General features: G+C 37.6%; 3 protein-coding genes across 3 annotated transcripts; all 3 read left to right on the top strand.

The window, feature by feature from the left end:
- Positions 1–13,757: 13,757 nt before the first annotated feature.
- Positions 13,758–15,595, top strand: LOC143615002 (uncharacterized). Its single transcript, XM_077088271.1, has 3 exons — positions 13,758–13,815; positions 13,928–15,361; positions 15,396–15,595. Exons 1-2 carry the CDS (start codon positions 13,758–13,760, stop codon positions 14,695–14,697), a joined length of 828 nt encoding a protein of 275 aa, XP_076944386.1. The 3' UTR covers positions 14,698–15,361; positions 15,396–15,595.
- Positions 14,858–16,099, top strand: LOC143615001 (uncharacterized). Its single transcript, XM_077088270.1, has 3 exons — positions 14,858–15,347; positions 15,446–15,783; positions 15,851–16,099. The coding sequence occupies exons 1-3, from the start codon at positions 14,858–14,860 to the stop codon at positions 16,097–16,099; spliced, it is 1,077 nt and encodes a 358-aa protein (XP_076944385.1).
- A 4,689-nt stretch (positions 16,100–20,788) lies between these two features.
- Positions 20,789–21,662, top strand: LOC143614995 (transcription repressor OFP16-like). The gene has a single exon (XM_077088266.1). It carries the CDS (start codon positions 20,792–20,794, stop codon positions 21,410–21,412), a length of 621 nt encoding a protein of 206 aa, XP_076944381.1. The 5' UTR covers positions 20,789–20,791; the 3' UTR covers positions 21,413–21,662.
- Positions 21,663–22,824: the final 1,162 nt, after the last annotated feature.

Here is a 22,824-nt window from a genome sequence, read left to right as displayed (position 1 = left end):
TTACATTGTCGACACGGGGTTTGGGTTGGGTGGTGAAGTCTACAGGTTGGGCAAAACGGTTGGGTTCCTGTGTAGGGTTTCTTAGTTGGCGGGGCAGGGAGTGCCGGATTGGTTAAGGCATAGTTATGGACTACAGGAGGTGTTGGGTAGGTTGGCAGTGGGTTAGGCGTGTAAACTGGAGGTTGGTAGATGGGTTGCTGGACAATGGGCGGGTTGGTAAGCGCATAGGCTTTGCGCCTGCGCTTGAGGTTGTTACGGTTTGAGGTTTCTGGTTTAGTTGCTGTTGGTTCTGGGACAGTCTTGGTGGGTTTGGTCTTCTCAGATCCCCGCAGGAACAGGGTTCCTGCTCTGACATGGTTGTCGCTGAGCACAGCGGCCAACTCAATGGCGTCAGAGAGGGTTACTGGGTTTCTGGCCCATACAGAATCTTGAATTTCCATGGGGAGACCCCCAAGGAACTTCTCGATGGCTCGGCGGGAAGGGGTAACAAGGTGAGGGACAAGCAGGCTTAGTTCATGGAAGCGCGTCGCATACTCGCGCGCTTCGCCACTGTATTGCTTCAAGTTCCAAAATTCTTCCTCCAGGCGCTTAACTTCGTTGGGAGGGCAGAATTCTCGAGTCAGAATTTCTTTGAATTCCTCCCAGGGCATGCTAGAAGCAGCCTCTGCGCCACGCGCATGAGCTACTCCATTCCACCATGTAAGCGCTCTAGATTCCAGGACACTGGAAGCATATAGGGTTCGTCTGTCAGGAGGGCATTGGGTGTGGAGGAAAGTGTTTTCAATCTTCTCGAGCCATTGGAGCATCACGGTGGCTCCTTCAAGCCCTGTGAACTTTGGGGGGTTACCCGCATTAAAGGACTTAATGTTGTAACCGGAGGTATTGTTTTGGCTCAAAGCTTGGGCTATTGCGGCGGCCATTTCCTGGGAACGTTGCAGCGAACGCCTGCGCGAGGCTTCTCTCCTCTGATGACGGCGAGATAGCGGAGGCATTCTATAAAAGTTTTAGTTTTGTTAATATCTTAGCGCAAAGTATAATCTTATAAAGCTTGGCTTCGCGAGGTTAGATACCATCAATAGTTAAAGTAAAACATGAATTTGAATGCAAACTTAATACAGATAACAAATTCGAATCGAGAATCGACAATTCATGTATCACCATGACTTTCCGAATTCTCAATTTAAAATGACTAGTAAACGAGTATTGGAGATTGACGATTCATGTATCACCATGACTTTTCAATCCTCTATAAAATATACAAGAAAATGAGTATTGGAGGTTGACAATTCATGTATCACCATGACTTTTCAAGTCTCCAACCTCAGGATATAATCGTAAATGGAATTTGAAAATCAACTATTCATGTATCACCATGACTTTTCGGATTTTTAATCCCAACAAACGAATATGTAAGTAAAATCAATAAAAATGGAAATTCAGCAAAAATCGAAATATCGCGAAATAAAACATAAAACCATACGCTGCGTCTGTGCAAGCATATTTATAAATAACGAGAAATTAACAATAAGCGCGCAAACATGAGATTTCTCTCATGCGCGAGAAGGGACTCTTAGGTATTCTAGGTCGTTACGTCTAACCACCTATCCTAAAGTCACGGAGCTCTGATACCAATCTGTAACACCCCGACCAAAGGCGGATTATACATCGGGGCGCCACATATTGTTTCATTACTCGTGACACTATTTGGTGTCAATATTTAATAAATATATTCATTCGCGCACGCGCAACGTAAACACAAGATAACATAAATCAACATAAATCATTATATTATAAGGCAAAATATTCGAACAACAATAACTTGTCTTGATACATTTTAATCTAGGTCCAAAAGTAAAAACGTCCTACGTGTCCACAAGCTCCAAATGTAGCTACAGCAAACCTGAACATGTGTTAAAATAAAACGTCAAACACTTGCGTGTTGGTGAGAAATCAAGTTTAATACCATACATAGATAACAATAAATCTGCGCGCAACACGTGTATGTCTGGTGTTTAACAAGGGTGTAATCAGATTGTGATCAAGCCTAAATAGATCATAGTTCATAGTTCAATCCGTGCTCCCAAATGAGCACAAAAACAAGAAAACATCTGTGCAAGTGTAAACAAAGAAAACCGTAAACGATAGGTCTCCCGTGTTCATCTAATGGATCCATGAAAACTGCGGAATAGGCCGAACAAAGCGGTTAATGATACACACATACAAATAAACAGCCAAGTAAACGTCCTCAACACATGGGATACTGTGCGACTAAAGTTCATAAACAAGTTTAAGACTCAAGTTTGTACGAACACATGAACATCCCAAAACATTAAAAATAAAAAGGGATTAGATACGAGATTACTCACTTGATAAACGGTGCGGTGTAAGATAAATCAAGAACCAACTCTTAACAAGCAAAGTTATCCTATAATTAAAGATTATCGTTTTAACGATTGGTTTTAAGTCTTGATTATAAGTTAGCATAATTAATAAGTAAATTATTATATATAATATATATTACCGGAAAAGCAGGGCAGAACAGGGAGGAAGACGGAGGCAGAGAGAGGAGGCGACTGAGGACAACGGCAGAGAGCAAAGGAAGAGAAAGATAATAAGTATTTGTGTGTGTAGTGTTAAGAAAATAGCATTATTATTTATAGGGAAACCATAGGGAACACAATCCCTAGAAAAGGGGAAAAGATCTTCAACAGGATCAAGCAAAAGATAACAAAAGCAAAAAGGTTCCAAAAGCAAAAGATATCAAAAGATATGGCAGCTGCAGGGGACAAGGAAAAGCTGACAGGTAACAGTAAACAGGCATGGGAGGGTCAGATAAAGGTACTGGTCAAGCATGGAAAAGCAGATCTCCAAAGATAATGTCAGTCACTTTTTCTGTCAACCAATGGGGTTGGTGCGCATGCTGCGCCAAAAGTGGCTTTTCTGACATAAGATAGGTCAGGTCAACAGCACAGAAGATAAGACATCACAAAAGTAAACGGCTAGATAAAACAGAAGAAAAGACACAAGACAGCGCGAGAAAGCTGCGCGCGCGAGAGGCTGCGCACACGAGAAGATTGAGCGCGCGAGGGCGAAGGCAGACAGATCAAACCTTAGCGCGCGCCGCGGGAAGAACTACAAATTCACAGCGCGTCGCGGGAGGATCTACAATTCTTAGCGCGCCGCGCGAAGAACTATAGTTCTTAGCGCGTAACGCAGGAACAACTGGTCTTCACGCAGGCTTCCTTGTAAGGAGTCTGGCGCGTGGAGCTGCGCAGACAACCTTAGGCGGGAAGAAACAAGGACAAACAAAGAGAGAAGGGGGGGGGGGGGTTCAAGGCTCAAAGGGCGGAACGACGACAAGAGAGAGAAAGAGGCGGGACGGCAACAAGAGGGAAAAGAAGGCGGAGAGAAGAAGAGGGACGGGACGGCGGGAAGGAAGAGAGAGGAAGAGGCGGGAAGGAAAATATTATTAGTAATATATATATTTTAAATGTCAAGTTTTAAAAGAAAATAATTAAATTTTAAATCATAAAAAGAATCGGATCAGAAAACGGGTACCTGGGTCGGGTCGGATTCGGGCAGATGCCACAGCGGTGGCGGGTGGTGGTGGCGACGGACGGTGGGTGGTGGTGCTGGATGGTGGTGGTAGTGGACGGTGGTTGTGGCCGACGGGGGGTGGTGGTGGTGGGTGGTTAACGGTGGTGGTGAGTGGTTGACAGTGGTGGTGGGTGGTGGTGGACGGTGGTGGTGGCGGCGGCAGACGGTGGGTGGTGGTGGTGGTTAACGGTGGTGGTGGTGGCGGCGGATGGTGGTGGTGGGTGGTGGTGGCGGCGGACGGTGGGTGGTGGTGGCGGACGGTGGGTGGTGGTGTTGGTGTTGGACATTGGGTGTTGGTACTTGGCATGATGGTAAGAAGTGTGAAGATAGTGAAAAAAAACTTATTTTTTAAGACAATAAAAGCAGTTTTCAAATCTTTTTTTTTAAACAAACAGTCTTCAAGAGCTTATGTTTGCGCGCCCGCAGACATAGGCTCTTTGCAGACCTTATAAGCAAAAACAAACACAACCTTAATTAGATCAAGCAACATAAACGATATGTTTATACTCACCACGACTTCTTCAATGTTATTAAAAACGAAAGCCAAACAAAATAATATGCGTACCCTACGCCTATATTTATACTTGAGTAATCATTCTCATATACTTTTCTCAGTTATAATCTAATATCAACATTATCCCTACTAACTAAATCAAACTAGATAACTCTAAACATTAAAATACTAATTAGTTAATTAATTTAATTAGCTTATACTTAATTCTTTCAACTTTCTTTGAACTCGTTTCAAGATTAACTTTCAACATGTAATACCATAAGCTTGAAACCGACTTGTAATCTTTAACTGTGACGAGAAAGATAAATCCTCTATCAATGTTAGTCAAGGTGATCCATTGTCCCTTTTAGGTTTAGTCTGGCGATAGAGGCTCTAAATGTGGCAACAAGAAAAGCTTGTGATCTAGGATCTTTCATGGAATCAAAAAATCAAAAGGGTGGCAAACCTTATCCCATGTATTTTATGCGGATGATGCCATATTCATCGGCGAGCGGATTGATTATAACTTCTCAACTTGTATAGATTACACGGGTGCAAGCCCGGCCCAAGGGGAGAGACTCAACATGTATAAAAATTTTCATAGGCAGCGGCGAAGCTTGGATGAAAAAGCCCCGAGGAGAAGGAGAGACTCAATATGTATAAAAATTTTCATAAACAAAGGGGCATGGCTCAACTTTTGGAACGAAAACGGGTACATTTAAACCATTTATAAAAATTTTCGGACGCGAGTTGAATATTAAACCATTTCTTAGCTTTTGAGTAGAATATTAGACCAATTGTTTAATTATCACATATAAAACATATTCAAGTATAATAAAATTATAACACATTTGTAGGTATGTAACAATATCATACGTAAAAACAATATAAATTACTTCTTATAGCTTAAGTTTGAACCAATCATTTTTTTTTTCAAATAACACAAAAGAAGCTTTTTATTTGAATTGGAAAAGACGAGTACATTTTGAATTGCATGAAAAATGAAGAACAATAAGCGGGGCTGTAAACCAAGTGAAAGAATCATTCTGACATTTGAAAATAATTATCACAAAAATACATTTTCGCGAAAATGGCTGTTTATTTTTGTAAATAAAGCCATGAAATTGAGTAGGTCCCAAAGTGTCCTTCTCGAGGGATGTCTTTGCAAAATAAAAGTGTGTAGGACAATCATACCCTCCGATTTCATGCATCGTTCTCTCGTCCACCTTGTTAACGTCATGTCCTTTTTCGACAACTTATAGATTCCATTGACAAATTAGTTTTCTTCGAATCTTACCCTCTTTGACTCGTGATTCTCCATCAGGTAAATTATTATAAATTAGTCGTTTAAAATTATTGTATTTTAAATTGGTCACACGAATTTAAAATTATATACATACTGTAGGAATTTTGAAAATAAAGGGTTCCCAAATGAAACCGAACCCAATTTCCTATCAGAATTTAATTTCATTGTTCTTCTCCGGCTTCATCTTTGACTTCACGAATCGAATTTCACCACCCGGAGTGCTTGCGGCCATCAGGGCCGTCTCCGAGATTTCGAGTGCCCAAAACAAATACAAAAATGGACCTTATATATTTTTTTTTCAAAATATGAACGATAAATGTGATAACAATAAATAAAACAAAGTGCGCCTTGATACGGTGGCAACCATTCAAACAAAAAATGGACCTTATATAATTTTTTCTTCAAAATATGAACAATAACTGTAATAATAAAGAATACTAAGTACGAATCAATACGATGACAAACATTAAAAAAACACATTTATAAATGGGATGATTGCTAAATTGCTTCCAGAAATATAAACTCATTTTGATTACTTGCACGATAACCCTACATAAGATTGTATTATTTATCAAAAAAGAAAAGATAAAAGATTAGTCAACAAGCATATTGAAAAAGTAGACAGCAAAATACAAAATATATAAAAAAAATATTAATTTCTTTTATCTTCTCCTTCAATTCTCCAAACCAACAAAAACTACTTCTCGCAGTACATGCCGGAAAAATTTCCGGTAATATTTCTTTATCTTTTATCTTTGTTATATCCTTCTTCTTTCTCCTATTTTCATTGTCGCTTTCACTTGTTAATGTTTAAAAAGACTTACATATACACATATACATATATAAAACCTTTTAAAAATTTTGTGTCATCCACTAAAACCGTGCCCTAAACGAGGTCGAGCCCAGGATGGGGTCTAAGCCGGCCCTGGCGGCCATGTACCGATTACGCCTTGTTCACCCAAACAAGATTATGTTAACTGAAAATGAATTTTTAAGACTTTCACGTGTGAAATCCATGATCAAAATAGGTTCTTTCTAATGAAACCCTGAAGTTCAAGATTGAAAACTGTCAAGGCAGACTCTAACTTGAATCACGTATTTATGTTTCTTCATCATATTGATCAAATCTCTTTGTTTTTCTGGTTCTTGAAATACACACAAATCATATTAAGCTCTTGTCATACAATGAATTTTATCTGAATGAGAAGTTGGAGAGCCATCGGATTATCGTAGCTCTTAGATTATCCAGACGCTCAATATCATGAATCCCCAACAAACATGTATTATAACTATAAGAAGGAGGAGCTGCTGCGTTTTATTGGGTCACCGGAAAAAATGGGGGAAAGGAGGAAGGCTGTTACGTTTTGTTATTATTATTATTGTATTATATTTTAAATACAATTTACACATTTAACCCCTTAACTTTCACATTTTTTTTAAACAAAATTTAGAATAATTTACGAATTAAACCTTGAACTTTTAAATGCGATAAAAATTATATAAAAGTCGGCTAAGTTGGCGGAAACGTGATGAGGCTTATATCAACCATTTTTTGTCGGTTTTTATTTTTTATTTATCTTTGTAACATTTAATCTTGCAAAAAAAAAAAACAAAAAACAAAACAAAAACAAAAAAATTCCATCACACACCACCACACCTAGTAAAAAACCATAACATGTGATGGATTTGAGGTTGGTGATGTGACACAATTTGATTGGGTGGGGTGTGTAATGAGTGATGCCACCACATCCACCCCCCCCCCAAGGTAAACACGATAAACACAAGACATCGGATAAAAACAAAACAAAAAAATTCCATCACACCACCACCCCTAGTAAAAAACCATCACATGTGATGGATTTGGGGTTGGTGATGTGGCACCATATAATCGGGTGGGGTGTGTGATGAGTGATAACCACCCCTCCCCCCCTAAAGTTGGGACTCACTTTTGATCCATATCATATAATATATCAACTATCTCCCAATCATCATATATTACATACAAGACAAAAGAGAAAAAAAATAATAAAATAAGAATTTATGGATATGAATAGAGAATTTACAGGGTTTTTTTCATATGTTTTTGAGTTTTTCTATGCCAATAGTTTTTGCGTATTATGGGGGTGGTCCGTGATGGCCACCCCATCACGTGTTAACACCTTTGGAACACCGCCGCCGGTCCCCCCATCACGCGTGATGGGGGTCCGGCCATGATGGCCATCACGTGGTAGAGCCCGAGGACATGACCGTTGGGGGTGCAATTTCGGAGGTTGTTGCCGAGTTGACTGTAGAGTTTGACGCAACCGACGTTTAAGGATTTGATTAAGGTGATGGATTGTGACTATGGTCGGAGGTGTTGCCGAGTTGGTCGTAGCAGATGCCTGGTTAGGGGCAATTTCGGATTTGTGGAAATTAGAAGGAATGAAAGAGGTATGAGAAAGATTATAAGACACATTTTGGGGGTTTGGTTTGGTTGATTTAAGGTTTAGAGTGTAGTTTATATCATTATATGGCCGTTGAGAGGGTGAAGATTGTTTAGGGTGTTAATTTGAAAGAAAGGAAGAGTGTTTGTGGGACTCAAAATCTCTGAAAGGGTGTTGGGTGAGTGGGGAAAAGATATCAACTTGGCAAAAAAAAACTCATCACACACACCACCTCTACCACATTCCATCACTAGTGATGGACATTCCATCACTAGGAAAAGATATCAACTTGGCAAAAAAAAACTCATCACACACACCACCTCTACCACATTCCATCACTAGTGATGGAATGTCCATCACTAGTGATGGAATGTGGTGGGGTGAGGTGACACACCATCATTGAGTGTGGTGAGTGATGGATTTGGAACCAACCCAACCCCCATTAGTGCTTACTTTTCAAAGTGTTCTTGAACAAAACTAGAAAAAAGGTTTATGCCTGCATGTGATGGGGGCGGTAAGGGTGTTTTTATAATTATTTATTATTGGATGGGTTTTGTATGTTTTTTAAAACATAATGTTTTTGCAGTTGACTATGTATGTTTTTTGGTGTTTTTTGGCTCCTTATTACGAATGCTCAAAGAAAACCAAAATATCACTTATTTAATTGTTATTTTTATTTGATTCGGTAAACTTTATCTTTTGTAACAACTAGATATTTATCCGCACCTTGCGCCATGAAATCATTTGTTAAAGCTGGGCATTGCAGCGGCGAGTCAACGCAAATTCGGTCAGTACTAGGTACATTTGTTACGGTACCGGAATTAAACTAAAAAAAAATATAATATTAACATATTTAAAATAAAAAACCAAAAGAAAAGTAATGTCACTTGTATTGCGTAGTATTATAAAAAAGTTAATATACTTATTTGATCGGTAAATATCATGCGTTGGTAAAAGGCCGAGTGTTGCGACAGTGAGTAGACGCAAATTCAGTTGATATCAGTTATATTCGTTACAGTGTAAATAACTTTGGTAAGACCCGAGCATTTAAATCCAAAAACTAAATTCTTCAAATTAACATAAAAAAAAGTAAAATATTTAAAATGACATTTATGATGTTGGTAAAACCCGGATTGTGTAAAACCCAAGTGTTGTTACCGTGCATTAAAGCGGAAACTTGATGTGAATTCGTTCGGTTTCAATTACGTACAATAAAGGAAACAAAAAACATAGGTATATAAAAATCAATGTGGAGCAATGACCTTTGAGGCTGTATGTTTAAAACTTTACATATTAAATCTGTAACGTTTGTATTATAACATGTCTGCATTGTAACACTAGCTTTTATTAAAATCTTGCTAAATAGAAATAACTATTTTATCCTTTTTCAAAAACACAAAGTGGCGTATTTGTCTTAAGTATATATGAACAAAGAAGATGATGGGTTTTGCTTCATCAAATTTACATGATTTGACACTAATTCAGGGATCAGTTTCAGTTTGCACATTAGAATTGACTATTGCCAATATAAATTTATTAGTTTAATTTCTTCATGAAGAGTTTTTTTTATTATAATTTTTATTAGGAGACTTTTGTAATTAATTTTTTTTAGTGGTCTCTTTTAGTTTTCAATAAAGCCTATAAAAGGCAGTGCCGATTATAAATGGGAAATGATATCTGTTCTTTTACTCTTATTGTGGCCTTGTTTTATTTTCTTTTGACCATTGATTAACGAATTAGTTCGTATTAAGCTGTATCTATATTCAAACCATATTTATGTAATATTAGATCAATCTTATATCTAAGGCAGTTATTAGGGATCAAATCTTAAAGCATGTCCTATCATCATATTTCTTGTAATGATATGAGTTGTATAGGGCAATGTATGCCACACCACTCCAATGAAGTGTTTCGCTTAATATGACTCATGGGTTCCTATTTTTTCATGCCGGTTAAGATTTTCTTTGTCATACGTGCCAACTATTTGACACGAAATAAGATTTTGTTAACTATTTGACACGTTACAAGTTTCTAGTAATGTTTTTGATATTAAACAGGAAGCAGTCAATGCCTCAACAGTAGCACACATATCGATATGTTATAAGAGCAACAAGTGTCCCCGAATGGGTTAATAACATGTTCCGGGATCCAAGTCTTCAAATGTAGCAGTCATGCAAGGACTGTGGGGATCTAGCTACCTTCAATGCCTCCGCCACGACAACATCCGCCAACCCCCAATCAAGAGCAGTGGCGGAGCCAGAAAATTTTTCTTATGGGTTCGCTATCATTTACAGAATTGATTTATTATTATCCAACATCAAAGTTTTCGGGTCGGATCAGGTCACATAGCATACATTTTGCTAACGGGGCGATATATAACCTTTTAACTCAAAAATTATTGTACCATAACTAAAACTCTAGAAACACAAAAACAAGACATAGCTCAAATATTTTATTGCCAATATTCATCCAAAAATGACACAAGTGGGATTCGAACTTTAGAAAGTTAAAGTGATTAAAGAAAAACTTTAGAAATTTTAACAAATCTAATTATGAAAAGTAAAAGGAATTCCTCAATTATTTGCGAAAAGAATAGAAAAAACTATAGCGAAAATCACATAATCTAATAAATATTCTAATTATATATAGTAACGGTTAAATAAAAACTACTATATCAATATATGAAGAATAAAATCCTAGAAAGTTAACATACTAATATACTATTATCTCTCAAAGTAAGATAAAACAAAATTTGAACACATTATTTTCGGTGTCAGTGCTTTGTTTCTTTTTCAACAAATAGAGTTAGCTACCAATTCCTCCATCGACATTCCTTCCGTTCACCGGAAAAATTCTGTTATGCTTTCTTCGCTTTTTCTTTTCTTAATGAATGGGTTCGGTCACTTAAAATGAATGGGTTTGTTCGTTAATACACTACTATATGCTCTAAATAAAACTGAAAATAGAATGGGTTCGGGCGAAACCGGTGCCGTATGAGTGGCTCCGCCACTGATCAAGAGCCACCATCAGATCCAGATCATGTGGCCTGGTTTGATTGGCGGACATACCTTCTAGGCATTTTGATATACAAACCAGACATTTTGTTGAATTTTTTTAAGTTTCTTGATGTGTAAATTCATATTTACTTTCTTAGTTGTTTACTTTTCTCACTTGAATACGACTAGGTTGTTACTTATCTTGGTTATTTATCGTATATTGAAATGGTATATTATTTACAATTTAACCAACCTATCAGTCGTCAACCCACAAAAACCTAAGATTTTATAAATATCATGCATCGTACATTTTTATATGCTCTTTAACCTTTTTGCTTGTCAAAATGTTGAGATACAATAATCATTTTATAAAATCAATAAAAGAAATTCAATGTAACCTAGTGTCAATAACAACTAAAACGAAGTGGCACAATAATATGATTTCAACATTAAAAAAAAAGCAATTAAAACGTAACACCATGTGTTCTAGGATGTATAAAGAGAGAACACCAGAAAACCACCACACAATCGCATAGCTAAGACCGCCACACACTAGCACAGAGGAGGATGCGAAGGTGGGCTATATTTCATTTTTTTATATTGAAACGTATAACCCATTCATATACACCCATCTTATCCTATCATTATATTTCACATCACCATAAGTTCCATAACACATAGAAATGAACGCAAAATACAAATACCTCAAACACATATTGAAATTTTACGTAACACCTACCTACTACCTACGTGACAAACTTACATATCATATTTCACCTCACATAACGGCTAATATTAAATAGGAAAAAATTTTAAAAAAATTTTAAAATTTTTTTAAAATTTTTAAAAAATTTTAAAATTTTTTTAAAATTTTTAAAAAATTTTTCACCTCACATATCATATTCCACCTACACCGTCTATTTATCTAGGAAAAAATTTTAAAAATAGGAAATATTAAAGGGGTGTAATGGTTTATAGGAGAGAGAAATTTTTTTTGAGTTTCTAGGTGTTCCGTCATTTCAAATGGCGGAACCGACCATGATAGCATAACCACTCAGAAGCTGTCTGGTGACATGGACGTTAATTTTGTGTTCCGTCATTTCAAATGGCGGAAGTGAAACAAAAACAACCTGTTCCGCCATTTGAAATGGCGGAACACAGTTTTCACCCCCGGATAGGCTACCCTTATTCATTTTTGTCACTTCCGCCATTTGAAATGGCATAAGTGAACAATATTATCCTGACACGTCTGAGCAGAGGCTGTTGACCGAAAGACTATTCACTTCCGCCATTTGAAACGGCGGATGTGAATAGTACCGACAAGTAATGACCTGACATGACATTTCTGGCACCTTTTTGACCACACTATTCACTTCCGCCATTTGAAATGGCGGAAGTGAACAGTGGCTTTGTGACACCTTTTATAGCATGCTTTCTTGATCACATATTTAAACTAACACACTATTCACTTCCGCTATTTCAAATGGCGGAAGTGAACAATGACTTTATGACAACTTTTATCGCATGCTTTTAAATACCATATAACCATACCTATAATATTTACGAACACACTATTTATAAATAAAAATATATTATTACTTTATAAATAAAAATATATTTGAATCATAGCCATACCTATGATATTTCATTATAAAGTATTTGAATTATACGTATGGCTACTAAATAAATTATAGGTATCGTCGTAAACACTCGTCTGAAGACGCACTAAAACGTCGATTTGTCATATTTGTCATTTTCAAAAAAAAAATTATAGGTATGGTTACTAAACATATTATAACGCCTATTTAACATATAATTTTTTGAGTCTTAATTACGTATTATATTTTTATCTATAAAGTAATAATTTATATTTATTTATAAATTTTACTATTCACTTACGCCATTTAAAATGACATGAGTGAATATTATATTAAAATAGTGTGTTAGTTTAAAATATCTGGTCAAGAAAGCATGCGATAAAAGTTGTCATAAAGTCACTGTTCACTTCGCCATTTGAAATGATGGAAGTGAATAGTGTGTTAGTTTAAATATGTGATCAAGAAAGCATGCTATAAAAGGTGTCATAAAGTCACTGTTCACTTCCGTCATTTCAAATGGCGGAAGTGAATAGTTTGGTAAAAAAGGTGCCAGAAATGTCATGTCAGGTCATTACTTGTCGGTACTGGTCACATCCGTCATTTCAAATGGCGGAAGTGAATAGTCTTTTGGTCAACAGCCTCTACTCAGTGTCAGGATAATATTGTTCACTTATGTCATTTCAAATGAAGGAAGTGACAAAAATGAATAGGGGTAGCCTATCCGGGGGTGAAAACTGTGTTCGCCATTTCAAATGGCGGAACATGTGGTTTTTGTTTCACTTCCGCCATTTGAAATGGCGGAACACAAAATTAACATCCATGTCACCAGACAGCTTCTGACTGGTTATGCTATCATGGCCGGTTCCGCCATTTAAAATGGCGAAACACCTAGAAACCCAAAAACAATTTCTCTCTCTATAAACCATTACACCCTTTTAATATTTCCTATTTTTAAAAATTTTTCATCTATCTAGTTATCTTATTTAATTACTTAACTTCAAATAATAAAGAGCTAATAGCCATTTTCGTCCCTGTGGTTTTCGACTTTCGCCACTTCAGTCCAAAGTTTGATTTTTTGTCAGTTTAGTCCTAGTAGTTTTCATTTTTAGCCTGTTATATCCTCCCGTCTAACGGCATCCAAGTATGCCGTTAGTTCTTTATCACCTGAGGGCTAGAAGTGTCTTTTTAGATATTACCTCAGGGACTGAATAGTCTTTTTAGATATTACAATTAATTATTATATTAACTGAATACACAAGAACTTAGATACGATATTAACTGAATACAACCAGTGATAAAGTGAAGAACTAGGGAAGAAGAACCAGCGATTAAGTGAAGAACAACATGGAAATGTGGGATACCAGAGCTTCTGGTGATGATTTCGATCCAGACGTTGAATACGGTATGTATTAACCCCTTAACCCTAACCCTAACCCTAACTATTATTTATTAATCAAAGAAACCCTTGAATTCCAAACCCTAACCCCTAACTATTATCTATTAATCGGTTTCAGAGAATTTTCCAGACCATTTTACTATTAAATTCCACCATGGGGGAGAGTTCGAGAAATCTCCAGAAACTACATACAAGGGGGGTTTGGTTACTTTTGTTGATAGAGTGAATGCTGATCTGTTTTCAGTGATTATTGTGAATGATATGGTACAACATTTAGGCTACAGCGAAGAGGAAGTTCTTACTGACCAGAAATTCTATTTTAGAATTCCCGGAGGGGACTTAGATTCAGGTTTAAGACCCTTGTCCAATGATGCTGATGCTCTTAGCCTCATAGGATATATTAGTGTGCATAAGGTAATTGAGGTGTATGTGGAACATTCACACATTATATCAAAGGTAAAAGAGGCTTCAATGTTAAGTTGTTTTAATGTGGAAATAGATGATGAATTAGAATCTGATGAACCTACAGATGATGATGTAGTTGAATTAGATGACATAGATTTACATAATGTTAGGGTGCCTGAATCTGATGAAGATGTAGAGGGGTTTGATAGTGATAGTGAGGCAGAAGGTTCTGATTATGATTCAGACTTCATATTTAATGAAAACAGTATGGATAACCCAAATCAGGATATGGAATTATTTAGAGCAGCCGTGGATGATATATCTGATGGAGGTGAAGATGTTGAAGATAAAGGAGATGAGTTAGATGATTTAGATCTACATGATATTGATAGTCTTAGTGATCCTGATAATGATACTATGTTGCAAAGAGCTATTAGGATGAACAAGAAAAAAAAAGAGAAAATCACACTCAAAAGAAACTGATGAAGAATATTGTCATTTTTACTTGGGTCAAACTTTTGGTGGTAAAGATGAGATAAAGCAAATGGTGAAGACTCATGCAATTCATTCAAGGAGACAACTTCATGTTGTGAAGAATGACAAGATTAGGTATCGTGTAGTGTGTTTGGGGAGAAACTTAAATATGGGTAGTTGTGAAAATAATGATAACCAGACAAATGAGGTGGGAGAGAATCTCATGCCAAGAAGGAAAAGAAAATGTAAAAAAAATTGTGGGGCCCAAGAGGGTAGTTCCAGCCATAAATCTAAACCTAAAAAGAATAAGATTCCTCCTCCCACTTGCCCATGGGTCCTACATGTGTCTTTTGATGGGGCTGAAAGAATATGGTGTGTGACAACATTAGATACTGAGCATCAATGTTTACAAACTAGAACTGTAAGCTTATGCACGGTTGGGTGGTTGGCAAAGGAACTGGAGGAAGATCTTGAAGAGGACCCAAATGAAAGTATGAGGAAATTGCAAAAAAATATTCAAAGGAGGTTGCAAGTTCAAGTCACCCCTAACCAGATTTACAAGGCTAAAAGAGTTGCTAAAAAGAATGTTGTGCATGATTTTAGTGGTCAGTATGCTATTCTTAGAGAATATTGTCAAGAGGTGGTTAGATGCAATCCAGGTATGTATTTTTAAGTATCTTAAACTGTTTACTTGTATTTTAGTGTAGTTTTGCTAAAATATTTACTTATGTATCTTAAAACTGTTTACTTATGCTAGGTACAACTATCAAGATTGATGTTGAAAGTGAATGTAATCCTAGCAGCCCAACTAGACAGTTTAAGAGGATTTATGTATGTTTAGCTCCATTGAGGGAAGGCTTTAAATTATGTGGGAGAGAATTATTGGGGCTAGATGGTTGTTTCATGAAGGGGATATACCCAGGCCAAATCTTAACTGTTGTTGGAGTTGATAGCAACAATGGTATTTATCCTGTTGCATATGCAATAGTTGAATCAGAAAATACCAATTCATGGACATGGTTTTTGGAGATTTTAGCTGATGATCTGGATTTGACATCTAACTCTAATTTCACTTTTATGAGTGACAGACAGAAGGTAATTATTTAACACTTGATTATGTTTTATATCATATTACTTACAAATATTTTTGTTTTAAAATTAGGGCTTAATACCTGTAATACAAAAAGTTTTCCCAAATGCTGAACATAGATATTGTGCAAGACATATTGAAGAAAATATGAAACAAAAGTGGAAGGGTCAAGCTGCAAAGAATCTGTACTGGAAGTGTGTATATGCAACAACTCCTCAGACATTTAATAAAGCAATGAAACAGGTGTTTACAGAAAATAAGGAGTTATATGATTGGTTGAAGGAAATTCCACCAAGGCATTGGTCACTGAAGAAACACTAAGTGACCCGGTACAGATTATAGATAATCTGGGGGTTAAGTAATGTTTCCCACGGATGAGATCTAGCTGAGAAGGCTGTTCTTCAGGAGACCTGCAAAACTAACACCGTAAGCTCGTCACTGAGAAGGGGGGGGGGGGGGGTTCCTCCTTGTGACCACCCTCCGGCGTGAGAATCAGACTAGGTTGCTCTGAATATAAGTGTATATTAAGAGATTGCTAGATAACTGGATAACAGATGATCTTACCATTCCAAGATGTTGGAGTATTTATAGCCGAAGGTAGGTTTCCTAGAAGGTACAGCCGGCTGAATAGTATTCCTGTTCTACCAACAGTGGACTATGCACAGGCCATACTGGTTGGTGGATAGATTACGGCCAACAGTAACTATGTCGGCTGTACTATTCCTCCAACTGTAGATTTATGCACGTCCTACCTACTGTGGATTATACGCAGGCCATGCTGGTTTGGTGAATAGGTTACGGCCAACAGTAACACTATTTCACCAACTGTAGGCTGCGCACGCCCTGCAGTTAGGGTTGGTGAGTAGGCAGCGGCTAATAGTGACAAACAGTACTAGAGGGTGCTCCTCCTCGCACTGTTGTCGGTGAGCTGTCACCCTGTGATTGGCTCATGGGTTGTTCTGGTCAGATCGTCTGTCCTATCCATACCTTGGTAGGTATAGTACAAAAGATCTTTCAGAATCATAGACTGGCTCATTTAGGCGGGATTGTTCCCGCCTTGCTCATTCCTTCATGTGACTACTGAAGTATCTATTGTCTTGTGCGTGTAGCCCTGCTGTCTGCGGGTAGCCTTCCCTGATGGCTTGTATCCGCAACTGCGGGAACAGGCGGGGTACTTCACCATTGGGAGGCTTTCCCTGCGTGTACAGCTTGCGTACTGCGCGTAAGGTTCTATGAGCATGGTGGGTCCTGCGGAAGCAGATGGCCTTTGCGCAGACGTCCCTGTTCAAGGTGAGTCTTGCGGGACCAACTGGGCTCTGCTGGGACCTACCTCTTCATGTTCAATAAAGTGAGGTGAACTTTTGGACTTTAAGCAAGGGGTTTTGAAAAGGTTTTTAGTTTTAAGTTTCTCCGTGGGGATTCTTCCCGCGGATTTCCTAATGTCACTTGCAAAAATTCCCGATTTTTTTTTTGCTTGATCTTTGGGTATGATGCGGGTAGGTATGTAACCTTCTCGCAAGTCAGGAGCGTTGAGTCTCACTTGGTCCCGCAAGAGCCCAGTTGGTCCCGCAAGACTCACCTTGAACCGGGACGTCTGCGCAAAGGCCATCTGCTTCCGCAGGACCCACCATGCTCATAGAACCTTACGCGCAGTACGCAAGCTGTACACGCAGGGAAAGCCTCCCAATGGTGAAGTACCCCGCCTGTTCCCGCAGTTGCGGATACAAGCCATCAGGGAAGGCTACCAGCAGACAGCAGGGCTACACGCACAAGACAATAGATACTTCAGTAGTCACATGAAGGAATGAGCAAGGCGGGAACAATCCCGCCTAAATGAGCCAGTCTATGATTCTGAAAGATCTTTTGTACTATACCTACCAAGGTATGGATAGGACAGACGATCTGACCAGAACAACCCATGAGCCAATCACAGGGTGACAGCTCACCGACAACAGTGCGAGGAGGAGCACCCTCTAGTACTGTTTGTCACTATTAGCCGCTGCCTACTCACCAACCCTAACTGCAGGGCGTGCGCAGCCTACAGTTGGTGAAATAGTGTTACTGTTGGCCGTAACCTATTCACCAAACCAGCATGGCCTGCGTATAATCCACAGTAGGTAGGACGTGCATAAATCTACAGTTGGAGGAATAGTACAGCCGACATAGTTACTGTTGGCCGTAATCTATCCACCAACCAGTATGGCCTGTGCATAGTCCACTGTTGGTAGAACAGGAATACTATTCAGCCGGCTGTACCTTCTAGGAAACCTACCTTCGGCTATAAATACTCCAACATCTTGGAATGGTAAGATCATCTGTTATCCAGTTATCTAGCAATCTCTTAATATACACTTATATTCAGAGCAACCTAGTCTGATTCTCACGCCGGAGGGTGGTCACAAGGAGGAACCCCCCCCCCCCTTCTCAGTGACGAGCTTACGGTGTTAGTTTTGCAGGTCTCCTGAAGAACAGCCTTCTCAGCTAGATCTCATCCGTGGGAAACATTACTTAACCCCCAGATTATCTATAATCTGTACCGGGTCACTTAGTGTTTCTTCAGTCACTATCACATTTTACTGGTATTTTTATGTTATTAATTACATTCTTTTTCATTACATTGTTGTTAATTACATCCTTGTCAGTTGAATTACTTATGCTTATACTATAGGTAGGGCACTAAGTGATTTGCAATTAAACAACATGCGTGAGGTGTTCAATAGGCAGTTGACACCTGGAAGGGACCTCCCTATCATTAGTTGCCTAGAGTTCATTAGGGAATACCTAATGAAAAGAATTGTGAAAGTGCATATGAAGATAGCAAAATGTAAAGGTCCATTAACACCCAATGTTACAGTTTCATTTAAAAAAATCAAGAAGGATGCCACTAAGTGTAATGTTATTTAGAATGGGGCTACAAAGTATCAAGTTAGTGGTCCAAATCAAGAGCAATATGTTGTGACAGTTGACCAAAGGTCTTGCACATGTAGAATGTGAGACTTAACTGGGATTCCATGCAAGCATGCAGTGGCATGTATTTTTGATATGGGTGAACATGGATTGGATGATGGTGTGCCAGAGAAATGGGTTGACAAAGTGTATTGGTTGGAGACATGGAAGAATGTTTATGCACACACCATAGATCCAATCAATGGCCAAGAAGAATGGGCACCATCCCCTTGGCCCACTAAATTGACTGCTCCTAAGCACCATGTGCAGATTGGTAGACCAAAAAAGAATAGAAAGAAATCTGCTGTGGAAATTGAATTACTGAGTCAAAAGGTTGGTAAAGCCAAGAAATTGCCAAGGAAGGGTCGTACAGTTACATGTGATATTTGCAAGCAACCAGGACACAACAAGAGATCTTGCAAGAAGAGGAAAAGAGGAGATATAAGAGAAGCAGGAGGTTTAGGAACACAAGTTGATGCAACTGATGCAGCAGGCTGTTCAGGGGTTTAAACTGCTTTTGGTATTGTAATATTAGGATGTTAAACTGCTTTTGGTATTGTAATATTTTGGTACTATGTTTAATTATGTTAAAACTTGTATTCTTTTGGTATTAGGATGTTTTTGGTACTTTTTACTTTATGTTAAAACCTGTAATCTTTTGTATTGGTTAGTTGACCTTACAAATGTCAATTGGAATGGCTAATGGTATATTGTTTGAATTGCATAGTTAATTGTAGTTAAAGGGCATTTTGGTAATTTGTATTGGTTTTTATTTGTTTGTCTGTTTTTTTCCTGTTTGTTTGATCTGAACAAGCAGGCTGATAAAAGGCATTTTAGTAATCTGCATAATTTTGGTACTTTGCATACAAAAACATACAATCTGCATAATTTTGGAAATCTGCAAATAATCTGTTAATCTTACAAAAGTCATTTGACCTTAACATACAAAAGCAATATAAACTGTTAATCCATTAACCTTTAATTTCATGAGTTTTTGTATTTGGTATAATATGTTAATCTTTATCATCTTTAATTTCATATGTTTTTTAATTAGGTTAATTTTGACTTTTACAAAAGTCAACTACAGTGGTACCATTGACCTGTCAAACATTTTACACAAAACCAACCAATTAGCTTGTCAAACATTTTACAAAACACTTAATCAAACATTGAGTTGTTTAATCTAACCATATGTTCAAACAAAGACCATACATTTTCATATCATAAAATTAGTACTACAAAAGACAATACAGTGGTACGATGACAGAGATCTTAGCAAGACAACTTCAACATTCAGTGGAAACATACATAAAGGAAAAAAACAACCAAAACAAAAGTCAATGCAAACTTAATTCTTTTGGTCTTCAATTCCATTTTAGTACATGTTTGACATATTGGAGGATCCATCCAAACAACAAAGCCACAACTCCTTGGCTGCAATTAACAAAAATTAGGGCAAAAATTAGGGGAAAAAAAACCTAATTTCAAATGTTTGTTCAATACAATTGTATAACTTACCTGTTTGCTGCAACAATAGAACCGTCTTCCTGGGTTACTCTCCGTATATGAGGTACGAATCACAGTAGGCCAACCACATGAGCAGAAAACCATGATTGATGATCTAGAGTTTTGATGGAACAATTTGGTTGATAATCTAGGGCTTCGTTCTGCTTTTGGTCTTATAAGGAAAATAAAACTGATTTAAATTAAACATAATCTAAAACTAAAAAGAAAAAGACAATAATACCCTTAAACTAACGGCATACTTGGATGCCGTTAGACGGGAGGATATAACAGGCTAAAAATGAAAACTACTATGACTAAATTGACAAAAAATCAAACTTTGGACTGAACTGGCGAAAGTCGCAAACCACAGGGACGAAAATGGCTATTAGCTCAATAATAAATGACAAATAATCTCCTTAACTTTTAACTTATTAATATCCAACACATTACCGAAATCTCACTCTCTTCTTCTTTATTTCTGTCTTTCCCTCTCACATTCATATCCTGAAATAAATCTACATCACATAACTCCATTTCATTTCACACCAGTCTACACACAAAATGCCGACCAACTTCGAACGCAATCTCAACCTCTGCTTCTCCAAACTCAAACGCCACCAATCACCCCCACCCACCACCAACAACCACCGCCACCGCCGCTGCCACTCCGAATCCACCCTCACCAAAAACTTCAACACCCTCTACGACATTCCCGCCATCTCCGACTCCGAAGACGGCGCCCCAGACATCCCAACCGTGGTAGCATCCGACCGGTTCTTCTTTTCCTCACCTGGGAGGTCAAATTCGATATTCGAATCTACCTCCCACTCAACATCTTCCGTCGCGTCAACGTCCTTTGTAGTTGACCTGACGGAAGATGTTGACGCACACGCCGTCGTCGGTGGATTCGAAAATATTGAATCCGTCGGCGGCGGCCTGGCGATCCCTGCGATCTCGCCAGACCCGTACTATGATTTCAGAAAATCAATGCAGGAAATGGTGGAGGCACGTGACTTCATCGATGTACGTGCCAACTGGGATTACTTGAACGAGCTGCTCACGTGCTACCTTGACTTGAACCCCAAAAGTGCTCATAAGTTTATAGTTGGAGCTTTTGCTGATCTTCTTGTTACTCTCATGACGGCGGAAGCCGCTGGCGGTGGTGGTGGCCGGAATATTTGACGTCTCCGGTGGTGGTGGGTTTGTTTTTTTATTTGTTTATTTTGAGGATGGTGGGGTGTGATTAATGTAACATTTTTTTGTAGTTGTATTATTAAAATGATTAAGTTTTAGTTATATTTTCTGTCAAGTCATTAAATGTGATTCCCAAAATTTCCAAATTAATGGAAGTGAGAAACAAATGTGGGGTTGATGAAAGTTCAATAATCATAAATGATTATTTTGATTTGGTTGGATATAAATTATTATTGGTACACCTTATCCAAGGCAATTATTTTGTAATTATTTTGCGTTTGAAATTTGACGAGTTAACGTTTCACAACGTGCATACATGATTCAACATTGTTACGATTATTTTTATTTAGTTTAAAGATCCCGTTGCAGCACGAGGGTCCAAAACTTAGTTATTACGAGTATTCATATTATTATTAAAATTATTTATTAATTTTATTATTATTACTAATAATAATTATTATTATAATAAAGTGATTAATCATTCTATTCTTACATGGTAAACAAAAATGACAATGGAATGCCAATGATCTATTTCATTCATTTATCCATTTCATTGTCATGTTCATTCCATTCCCTCATATATTCCATTATAAGGTGTATTAAATATTCATGCATTACTAATTTAACCAGTACACATATTTTGGGATGTGATTAGATACAAATAAATGTAGCATACTAAACATAAAAGTAACTAGAGTAATTACAATTTAAACTACAGTATTTATGTTATAAAAAAGAGTGAACTGTGGTTTTTGTCCCTGTGGTTTTTCCAAATCTGCGGTTTTAGTCCAATAGTTTTAAATTTGCGATTTCCGTCCCTGTGGTTTCATTTCACTTGCAATTAAACCCAAATTCATTAACCCAGTTAAGTCTGGTTGTTAAACCCATCAGCGTGCCATTCACGTGATGGGCATTTTTGTCCTTTTTCTCCCCAAATAAACCCCAGTCGTAATTCGCAAGCCCCCAAACATGAGGGGCTGGGTGTATTTGGGGGAAAAAAGGACAAAACTGCCCCTCACGTGAAGGGTAAACTGATGGGTTTAACAATCTGACTTAACGGGGTTAATGAATTCGAGTTTAATTACAGGTGAAATGAAACCACAGGGACGGAAATCGCAAATTTAAAACTATTGGACTAAAACCGCATATTTAGACAAACCACAGGGACGAAAACCGCAGTTTATTCTATAAAAAATAATATACTATAATAATTTCTTTTTAAACTACTAGTGTAATAATAATTATTATAGTTTAAAAGTTATAGCATAATAATAATAATTACTTATGTTAACATAATTACTTTAGTTATTTGTATGTTTTTAATAATAAAAGTCATTTGTATTTGATCCAGGCCTCGTATATTTTTAAGGTAAATGTTGAGGGTTTTTTTTCTACCTTTT

The sequence above is a fragment of the Bidens hawaiensis genome, unplaced genomic scaffold (assembly GCF_021521415.1).
Source record: "Bidens hawaiensis isolate Kalapana, Puna unplaced genomic scaffold, B.hawaiensis_p1.1 tig00041658_1, whole genome shotgun sequence".
NCBI lineage: Eukaryota > Viridiplantae > Streptophyta > Magnoliopsida > Asterales > Asteraceae > Bidens > Bidens hawaiensis.
The sequence above is the reverse complement of the archived record's forward strand: the minus strand, read 5'-3'. Positions and strand labels throughout refer to the sequence as shown.